General features: G+C 38.1%; 1 protein-coding gene across 1 annotated transcript in view; it reads right to left on the bottom strand.

Moving 5' to 3' along the window:
* Positions 1–10,100, bottom strand: part of LOC108503743 (protein Dok-7-like) — a gene marked incomplete at its 5' end in the record, with an annotated part of 41,194 nt that extends 31,094 nt beyond the window's left edge. The window contains 3 exons of the mRNA XM_017828011.1: positions 855–1,726; positions 2,327–2,434; positions 9,981–10,100. Of these exons, the coding sequence (XP_017683500.1) occupies positions 855–1,726; positions 2,327–2,434; positions 9,981–10,100 (1,100 nt within the window). The remainder of the gene's footprint in view (positions 1–854; positions 1,727–2,326; positions 2,435–9,980) is intronic.
* Positions 10,101–11,123: the final 1,023 nt, after the last annotated feature.

The following is an 11,123-nucleotide window of genomic DNA, read 5'->3' on the forward strand; positions in this document are numbered from 1 at the left end:
TTCTCAAGAATGGATAAAAACAGATATATTTTCTTCATGCAATGTATAATTGATGCATAATGCTTACTGCCATAAAAAGACAAGAATGTAGCAGGGTTCAAAAAGAATTTTTAACAATATCAAAGTCACAGATACTGGCAAATGTGGTTATAAAGCCATATGAATCTCCATAGCTTAGGTTTAAGTCTTCATGTGACTGGCGTTAAAAATAATTTTTCCTGCAAATAATCTGTCCTGGTCATAGACTGCTACTGAGCTTTTGTGTCCCTCCTCTAAAATATCTGTCAGTGGCCAATCACAATACTGGATTAGTTGATCTGCCATGGATTACCATGCTGACTTGACCATCTTGTATTTCTCCAGTGAGAAACTTGGCTAATCTGGCTTCTTGTGCAATGCTCAAATAAAGAAGAGAAAAACCTCAATGAAAAAAAATATGCTCTCTGGTCACCTTAAGAGCAGCACATACTATTTGACCTCCTTTCTTTCTTCTTTGTAAATACCAGGAGCAAGACAGATCAATGTCCTTCATGTTTGCTTGCTATTATATGACAAATTCAGTGGCTGCAAAACTTCTCTCTCTTTCACTCACATATACCCACAGCCAAAATTGGCCAATTTAAAAATAACAATTGGTGGCCTATACTGTTCAGTGTTTCCTTGACCAGGCCCAGATTTTGAGGAAACCATGTGCTAAGCATCTCCATTTGACAATGAACAACACAGAGAAGTTATTACCTGTTCAAATTATAAAGGAAACAATATTACTTATGACCTACAACTTAAGTAATTTTAAATTAATCATGCTATATTAACTAAGGTTTGTTAGCATCTGCTCAGTCTTAGGTATTTACCTTTAGTCCACCACAGATTGGACAAGCTGAAAAAAGAGCTCTTGTCATCCCAAGGTGGGGGCTACATGTGTCACAGGGGTCAGCTGAAGCCCCACCAGGTGGTGACAACTCACTACTTTTGGAGTCTGACACCTGTCCTTGTGGTTTTGTGTCTGACCACCTTGAAACAAAATCCACATATGTCTCATCACTTGAGTCCTTGCTGCTTTCTGCAAGTAAGGATGAAGGCCTCCCTCTGTCTTGGCTGTGCTCAGGTGCCCTCCGTATTTCCAAGTGTGGTAGTCTCAGTTTTGGGTCACTAACACCTTGAGGTGGCAGGGCCTGGTCCTTGGGTAGCGTAGAGTCTGCACTCTTCTGTTGCACATCTTTAGAAGCTGCCTGTAACACGCTCCTGGGTATATCGTAAATATGTCTGAGAGAGCTGGGAACCTGATACTCTGATCCCACACCTCTCTGGGACTCGCTGTGAGGACAAGTACATAAACTCTGATCTGACGGAAAGTTCAATGGCAAGCTTAGCAATGATCCAAACTCATCACCGTGGCAAATGTCCAAGCTCCCAGCATAGGAAGAGAAGCTTCCAGAGTAAGAAGAGTGACTACCAGTAGCTATCCCACTGTCAGAAGAACTCTGACGACCTATTTCCTGCAGCTGTCTGGATCGGAGGGGCTTGGGAGGTGGTTTGGTGGTGCCACGTGCCCCTTCTGGAAGGGTCTTTTCTTCCCCAAGATGAATGCCCTTGGCAGCTGCCAGTCCATGGCTCTCCTGGGAGGTGCTGGCTGAAGACTGCTCAGGCCAAACTGTCAACCTGCTCCCACTGACGTCCGAGTGGCTGGTGTCTGAAGACGAGCTTGAAAGACTCCTGTCATCTCCTACAAAAGAAGAAAACACATCAAACATTTAAAGCACAATCAAGAGACTGAAGCACGGTAAGTATGTACAAACAGGAAGGACCCTGGGATTCCATCTGCTTTTTGTAAGCGGAACTGCTGTCAGAAAAGCCAGAATTCCTGCAATAATTTGTATCCCCACAGGAAAAATAAAATGCAATAGTATGTTACCTTGACATAACCCTACCACATTGTGGGACATAATGCATTCGAAGCTAGATTTTTAAGGTTTATGCACCAAGTTCTCCCCTTTTCAAACATATTTTACTTCCGTAGTTAGTCAGGTTACAGTACCAAAATACAAACATACCTAACTGTACAAGTAAAAATGGGAATACTACTGTTATAAAAATGTTCACACATCTATATACAAAAAGACCTTCTGTGATTCATTTATGCATATATTGCAAGAATTTTTTTTCCTCACTGATACTTGCAAAAAGGGTGCTTTTACAGGTAATCAAATGTCTTGACCATTTCTCTATTTTTCTTGTAAGTTACACATACTATAATTATGCTCACTTTTAAAGCCTGAGAAGGAAGGAAGATATTTATTTTTATTTAATTAAAGATATTTCTTACCTCCACTGCCTTGGCGACTTGTATGGGACAGCAAGCTCAAGCGCTTTTCTAATTGCAAAGCTTCATGAGCCAATCTTTCTTCTGAATAGGCTGGATTTGTACTTGGATCTTTAAAAAGGAAACAGAAAATAAATAAACAAACAAATAAAGGAGGAAACGCGGAAAATATATTAAAAAAAAGGAAAGAAAAAAAGACATTCTTAAGGCAGATATTCTTATGTTTGAAATGTTGATTGGAAAAATGTATGGGGCAATCTGCCTTCAGCACATCCTGGAGATGTGTTAAACACTAAATTAAAATTATAAGTGTCAAAGATTTTCAGAGATTATACCCAATGTCTGTAATAGTTACCACCGGGGACAGAACACTGAAGAACACAGCACCAAAGGCAATAGCTACAGAAATAATTAGCATCCACCAGGTCTAGAGGACTTGAAAGCTAAACTGACCTGTAAAATGTGTCCTGAATTCACTGAACTCACTGGGAATTTTAACATTGAGAAAGACCAAATTTTTCATTCTACAAATTTAAAAAATCTACATCATAAAGTCAGAGTCATAGCGATTAATCTGAACCCTTCCAATCCAGATCATCTATTTATAAAGACTTCACTTTTAAGTTTGATGTTCAGAAGGTCATTAAGATCAGAAGTCAGAGACAAAATAAGCAACCTTTTGGCTCTCTGTCTTCATATTTAATAAAAGACAAGTCAAAATAATATAAACCACTCCTAAAATGTCCTGTCAGGGATTTTCCCCATACATTTTAGTGAGTTTGCCATTCTAGCTGAAATTATTTCACTGAAGTAGGCTCATTGTATTCCAACAAAAAAAAGAAAGATCAAAAGTTACACAGAATGTGGAAGAAGTTTCATCAGTAAAACAGGCCAATTTCCTTCAAATCATTTGTTTCCAGCCAGGCACAACAATAAAACCAGATGCTGGTTTTATCCCAAGAGAAACCTTATGGATTCTTTCAAATAGCACTGACAAGTGTGCCGTGTTCAGCAGTTGCAAAGGATATGGTCTGCTAACTTGTTCAACATCAGAAGTTTCAGTAGTTCTTATTAATACATAGGGACAGTAATTAATGACAGATAAAATAGATTAACTTACTCACAACTGCTGTTCTTGTACATCTGATCAACTGAGTAGTGCTAGCACACCACAAAAACATTGAATCATTTAATAAGAGTCAAAAAAAAAGGATGAAAAATGCTATACATTGCTGTGGTTGAGTTAGTAAACAAAAAACAGTTGTAAGGATGAAAGAAAAGATTCATTGTCATCTCAGGTCTTTTAATTTTAAAAGACTTGGGTTTGATGTTTTCAGCACAGCAGTCAAAGCAAACTCACAATCAGGGGAAGGAGCACTGCCAGATGAGCTGAAGCTCCATGGGAGCTCCTACATTTTTAACTACTCTGAGAAAGAAGCTGCCACATCTCTCGTCCCTCACCGTGTTCACTTTCTGACCTGCCCTGGGTAGATCCGAGTGTGTCACAGGAACAGAAGTGGCAATGTTGGAACTTCTAACTTTCTTTCCCATGTAGAGGAAAGTCTGCAATCTGGATAAGATTAGCAGAAAAAGCAAGACACACAGAGTCCATCTGTAACAACATACATTGGACACCCATGACAAACAGAGTCTGTGACCTCTGTGTCTCCCAGCTCAAACAGTGCTTGACACCTTCCAAACATAAGAATAGAAAATAGGACTGTTTGATGGGGATTAATTTGTTAGGTCTCTATTCCTATTTACACTGCAAGACAACTCATATTGAGCATTGACTAGTTCAAACCTGTGTAACTGATTATTCACACAAAACCCCCAGTGCTTCCATATGGATCTCTGCCAAAGGAAAACACAATATTTGGCCATCAGCACCTATGATGCAACCCAGACAGGTCTATGCAGGGATCTGTCCAGTAGCATACAGTATTACAAACAGCTCCTTGAGACTACTTTTTAATGTCCTCTGGTTACTCTGCTGTATCTATTAAATGCCCTTATGTCCAAAAAAGGTTCAACACAGATGTTCTAAGAGCACTTTGAGTACGAAGTTGGCATAACAGATCAGCAAACTAGTCAAACCAAGATGCAACAGACACTAACCCTTCCCACAGCAAAGAACTACCAGTAGGAAAGGTCCCTTCACTTTCCTCAGAGAATGATTGTTTGACAAGTACAGATTTTCAGAACATTACTAGGGCACATACACAACAATTAGTTTTTTAGTAACTGGTATCCCTCTTACAGACAGCAAAAGATACAATTTTAAGATATAATTTTTAAAAATTGGCCAATATAAGATGAGGAGGTAGGAGGGAAGTTGAAGTCAGTAAGTTTGCACTTCACATGTTCAATTACTTCCACAAGCTCAACTCCCTGTGAGCTACATAGCCACAGAACACAAAAGCTTTCACCCAACAACATGAAACCCAAAGACATACTGTATGTCCAACAGGACTGATAATTTTTTGGTTAAACTTCCCCCTAAGGATTGCCTACATATAAAAGGTGCGTATAAAATTTGGTTCATACGTATGTACTGCAATCTCTCATTGCCCAGTTTTGTGGAAGATTGAGTAGAAGACCCTTTCTAAGCAAGTACTAGGAAATATCTGGAGAAATAGCTCCAAAACCTGCCAAACATATAGACACTAAGTCTTGGGTATATATTAAAAATAATTGTCTATCTGTCTTATCTAAGTCTTTGTTTTGCCTTTAATCTTCTCTGCTAATAAGCCAGACTTCTATAGAAAACACAGATACTACTATTCCTCAGAAGCAGCAGATTCTTCTACCAGTATTTTTGCTTACAGACTTCCAAGTTCTAATCAGGAACTCTTGCTACGAGATCAGACTATGGACTGAAGTCACTGGTAGCCACTTTTTAGGGACCAGTCCTTACTGGAGTGTATAACCTATGACATCCTGTCATATGAGTGTAGAATTATGGCTTAAAACTTATAAAAAGAAAGGTTTTTTCAACAGCAAATCTGGATTTGTTGGCATCATCCTATACCTTGTGCATGTACAATACACAACCTCTAAATAAATGAATGGCAATTTACCATATTAGGAACTCGGGAGGACAGAAGCAGCATGACCAGTACTGGGACAGCTGTCCAAGGAAGTTCACTCAGCCTCTGCCCACACAGCGTCCGACAGTAGCTCCAACAACTCTAAGAGCAATTAGTACCTTTGTTTCCCAAGTTCCTAACAAATGTATCCTGTCACCTGATTTACTCCCGTAAAATTTAGGTCCTTAGATTCACTCAGGTCCTCCAATTAATAAAATTTTTTATCGTTTTCCAAATAAAAATGGATCCCTTGCTACGAGGAAAAATTCTTTTGTATGAGGCAGTCATTGAAATCTTCTTAAATGATCTTTTAGGGCAAAGGGGAAGGATTACATCAAATTTAGCTGGACTAAAAATGCCTCTGATGGAGATTTTATTTTTATATTACGTTGGTGGGTATTCATTAAAGCCACATCAGCTGCTCATCGTGGGAGATTCTAAGTACTTTGGTAACATACGAATAAAGTGTCACAGTAATTCAAAGCTCCAGGGTTGTTCAATAAGCACCTGTCAGGAAAAAATGTATTGTATCCAGTCAAGTCAGCAGCTACCTGATTGATTATATGCATCTTTAAAATGCAACATTAATTACTTCATTAAACAAAATTAGCTAAGTTAGGCTAAAAATCTCTCCTCTCTTTCTTCCTGTGTAACTATAGGCACATTTGTAAACCAGGCCTGGACCCTCACCTTCTTGCTAACATCTCCACACCTTGTAAGATGTCTGGAGGAATGAAAAGATGTCCTAAAAGTTTGAGGAGGATCCACTTGGTACAGATACTGCAGAAGGCAGCCACAGAGCTGTCTTGCAATGGCCAAAGGTATATCAAGCTTCAACAAAAAGAAAGAGCATCAGATAGAACCTCAGCAAGCAGCACTGTAGTCAGTCAGTCCCAAAGCAGTCTGAAAAAACTTCCAAAATTAAAAGACAGCATCAAGACTATCCACATTACACCTGGGGTCCTTCCAGATTGCAGGGCTAGACTGTCACATAGTCAGATTTAGAGAGCACTGATCTGCCCACTGATATCTTTGGGCCTTTGCTGTGTTCAGGTTTGGCACTCAACATGAATCTTGCTAGGGAAAAGAAGGAATTCAACACATCCTAGATAAACAAACATTTCTCAAATAACATGCATGCAAATTCAGCATAGATTACAAACCATGCAGTCAGTGACTCATTACTAAGTCAATATCTAGACTTCCGTCAAGATAGAATGTAAAATTCTCTGGTCTGTTTTCTAAATATCCTTTCAAGCTAAAAAAAAAAAAGAAATAAAAAAAAGAGACCATGCTAGTAGCCACTGTATAGCAGGTATCTTCCATCTAGTAGCTGAGGAAAACAAGCCATACAAAGATATCACATCACTCATTTGAGTCCTTTATTTAAAATGTTACACTGCCTAAAAACATTTACAGATACTTATACCGACACTACCTACACTATCTTCACATTCCCACTCAGTGCCATATGTCTTCAGGTTTTTTTAATGAGACCTCATCATGCAGCTTTTAATAAACCAAAATCTCCAATCTGCGAATGGAGCTATCAACAGGACTATTCTGGTACAATTCTGAAGAATTAATGGACTCCCAAAGTAAGTACCACCAGTAATAAAGTGTAAAACATCTAATCTTCTTTTCCTTTTCCATTCTATTTTGGATGTACACTGAGTTATTTTTTACCATGAGAATAGTAATTTGATACCCATTTCCAAAACATCACAGAATAATTCAGTTTGGAGGGGATCTCAGTAGTTCTCTAGTATAACCTGCTGCTCAAAGCAGGGTCTGCAATGAGAGATTAGACCAGATAGTGACACTTTGCAAGGTTCAGTCTTGTTTATGAGTTCCACTGCACTTGATTTTCATCACATATTTTATAGATGACATAATAAAATTACATACAGTAATCATATGTCTGTGTGATAAGAACACCATGCTTCTAAGAAAATAAGGTATATTTTTTAAAACTAAAATCCCAAAAAGAAGACGAGAATATTGCCCTTGAGCAAGTATCCCTTGCACAGGCAGTTTACAAACTCCATTTGGATACTGGTATTTTACATTTGTTTAAAGAATCACTATGGCAAGTAAGAAAACTGATCATTTTCCATCTTCTTCAAATCAGTCTCTACCACTTCCTATTGATTTTATGCTAACATAAATATTTCAGCACTCTTTTTAACCATATGGTTGAGCTGCTTGTATACGAAGCAACTGGCTTCAGTCATTACTCTTTTTTACAAAGACAGACTACTCAGATGTTGACTGCTTTAATATCTATAGATTATACTTGTCTTGTGGGCATTGGTGTCCAACACTGTCAGTGCGACTTTTTTACCATATTACGTCCTTCTCTGTGCATCTGCCCTTTGTGTGTTTTCCTTGCCTGAAAATACCAGAGTGCTTCAAGTATACTTCATGTTTAAGTTGGAAAGGTACAGACAGCAGCAAGAAGCCAAATTCAAACAGCAAATGTGAAGAGGAGGTTGCTTTCTCTAAAAGCTTTTAAATTACACAAAAGCAGAACACTGCATACATAGAGTGCAGTTGAGGGTGAGTAGCATTCTGCACTGAAGTAAATATGAATAACATTGACTAGGTCTGTCCTAGTAGAATCCCTAATCTGGAAATCTTGATCTAATTACGTGACGTGTACAGATAATTAATCCATTACTAGCTAATCCTTTCAAAAGGTTGGGTGAATTTCAATACTTGAGAGAGACAGTATGCAGCTGGTAGACTTGACCTTTTCAAGCAATACCGTATATTCTGTGTAACAACACACTTGATAGGAAAACTAGTTTATGGATGAATCACTAGTATTGTACATGTGCATGTGCCTTAGATCTGTGCAAGCTTCTGCATGGCAAAATAAATGAAGGAGAACATAAAAAATAACTTTTTCTATGAATGTGTACATAGGGAGTGACAACAAACTAAAAGAGACAAGGGTAAAGTAAACAGGAACGAAAGTTAAAGGGTCAAGGTAGCTTGGAAAAAGGCAGAGGAGTCTGCAAGAAGAGGAGCACAGTTCCCTACAAAACACTTCCTCTGGGGAAGCAAGAGGAAATCAAGTGGCCAGGTATCTCTTCACCTCATTTCAGTGGCAAGTCCATTAAGCACAGAAGAGAAATTAAAAGACCCCAGAAAAGAGGTCTTTTCTTATAAAAAACCAAATCATCCCCAGGATGATCCACATCCACTTTATGCACTTTGGTGAGGTCAGAACTCTTGAAGGAGGAAAGGGAATGTGGTATGTGACTGTGCACAACAACCCACAAACACCAGAATTGATAACTAAAGATGTGAAAGCAGATTCATTCCTACATGCTTCTAAAAAATGATTCATCAAAGACTGAGCCATCTAAATTTTAAATTTAAAAAAAAAATTTAAAAAGGACAACAGAATAGTTGCTTGTAGGCTTAATTTTTCTGGACAAAATCTTTTGTTAAATTAAAGATTTAGGCGTACAAAAATGTATTCAATAACAAAGCTTTAAGTATCAACACTGACTTTTGTGTTTCTGTTGGTTTTGCTGTTTCCTTTTTTTTGAACACTACACTTAATTGAATGCAAACACATACCATCATACAAGAAGAATTTTTCTGTCCACTGCTCTCCTTGATTATTTAATTTACTTCAGTCTTAAAACAATGAGAAAGAAGACATGAACTGAGCCTTGTGTTTACTGCATTTGTGTTAACTAACTTTTCATAATTTATTTTCACAAGCTTCAGATCCAGATCTAATCTTCTCCATCACATTTCCTTCCTGCAATTATCTTAATCTTACAACAGCAATAAAACCCTGTCAAACACTTATTAACTGCCTAACACATAAACAGAAACTCTAAGTATTTTCCAAAAATCCCACCATTCTTGCAGCCTATTCCCACTGTATTCCACTGCCAAGTCACAGATACTTTTCTGCAATCACATTTCTACACTTTTGTCTTGTTTGACACAGTAATTCTGACTCAATATTGTATTCCATCTGCTGAAATCAAAAGGCAATAGGGCTTACTATGATGCCATTCAATTTCCTCTCTGAACATTACAGTGCGTGCAGCATCTTCCGTGAAATGGGAAAGGGAATTTAACCAGAAAAAAGCTCAAGCTGCAAAACTGAAATGTGATGTGGAGGCCTGACAAAGTTTACCAAGGTTGACAAGACTTAGAGTTTTGGATGAACTCAAAATGCTCCAGAAGTTAGTTTTCCATTAAACTATCAAAATAGCAATGCAGACATGGATCCAGGTTAAATGTGTAAGTTTAAAACTAAAGATTAGTGTCCCTTTCAATTCAAATTGCCATCTTTCAGTACTGTTAAATAGGAGAGGGCTAAAGTTAGCAATATCACCAGAAATATGAATGAGCCGGACCAGCACGGGGAAACTGGGTACATTCAGCTTATAAATCTGTGCTGTGACATTTCAGAATGAAAACCACTTTGCACTCTCCACACCCTCAGCGCCTGCAAGCTGTTCTTACAGTCACAGCAGCAAGTGCGAGACACGGCAAGTTCCTACTCCGCTCGGTTACTTTATACTTCCTATATTAACCTGGTAGGACTGGACGCAAACCAAAGGGGCCTTTCGTCGGGGAGATGCCACGGACGATGCAGTCGAACAGAAAGCTGATCTGCTCTCCTTCAGCGCAAGAGAGGAAAAAGACACCAGCCCCTGCAAGGAAGCACGACATAAATATGTGGTTTTCACCTGGATACATTAGAAATATATTTAGCTGGAACTATTTATAAAGTAGCAATCAAAAGAGTGTTAAGTGCAAGCCATGAAAACAAGTCAACGGGACATTCTTCAGGGGAAAGGAATAAAAAATTCAGGTCAGCACATACACTATAACACAAACACATAAAAATTCAAGAGCTACCTAATCATTTATGTTCATTTTCTGACATTCAGGCACTTAGAGTTATGTCACACAATCATAAAATGGCTTGGGTTGGAAAGTATCTTGAAGATCACTTAGTTCCAATCCCCTCTCAATGTCAAAATAGAAGACTTATTCTTATCAGCTGTCTGGGCCTCTTATTTACCCCTAAAATTTTGTAGGCCTAATCTTATGGCAAATGTCAAAGATACTTAGAGTGTCTCCAGCAAAATGAATTAAGTTAATTCTACTTTTAACCAGTTTTAACCAAGAGGAGTTTTTTATATGCCAGTGAATTATGATTTAGTTATATTGCTGGATTATAGTATAAATTTTCCTAGACTAAATCCTATGTGTCTATTATTAACAGAACGTAATACAACTCCACAGGTTGTCATCAGATCTTTACCCTTTGCTCTATTCTGATATTTGCTTTCCATTCATTAAGAATAGCCCCAAGCAAGATTAGAATGAGAATCACTAAACAAACAAACAAGTTATGAGCTCCATGATATATGACTATGTGAACAACACAAAAGACTAGAAGGGTTCCACAGGATATTTTATTTGAGAATTATCAGTCCAAATATAAATCACATCAGGAAAAAAATATTATCTTAAAATATCAGACAAAATTTCAGGGACATAATAATTCAATACCAGACACAGAAAGAAATGAAATTAGCATACAGACCTTGAAGAAGCACTGCCACTTCCCCAGGCCCATGCATATAGAAAGCTACAATACCAGATCTTAGACCTGCAGTAGGGTTTTGCACATTACTTTCCTAGGGACTTGAGCCCCTAATCTGGAC

This window comes from Lepidothrix coronata, unplaced genomic scaffold (assembly GCF_001604755.1).
Source record: "Lepidothrix coronata isolate B3197 unplaced genomic scaffold, Lepidothrix_coronata-1.0 Scaffold145, whole genome shotgun sequence".
Taxonomy (NCBI): domain Eukaryota; kingdom Metazoa; phylum Chordata; class Aves; order Passeriformes; family Pipridae; genus Lepidothrix; species Lepidothrix coronata.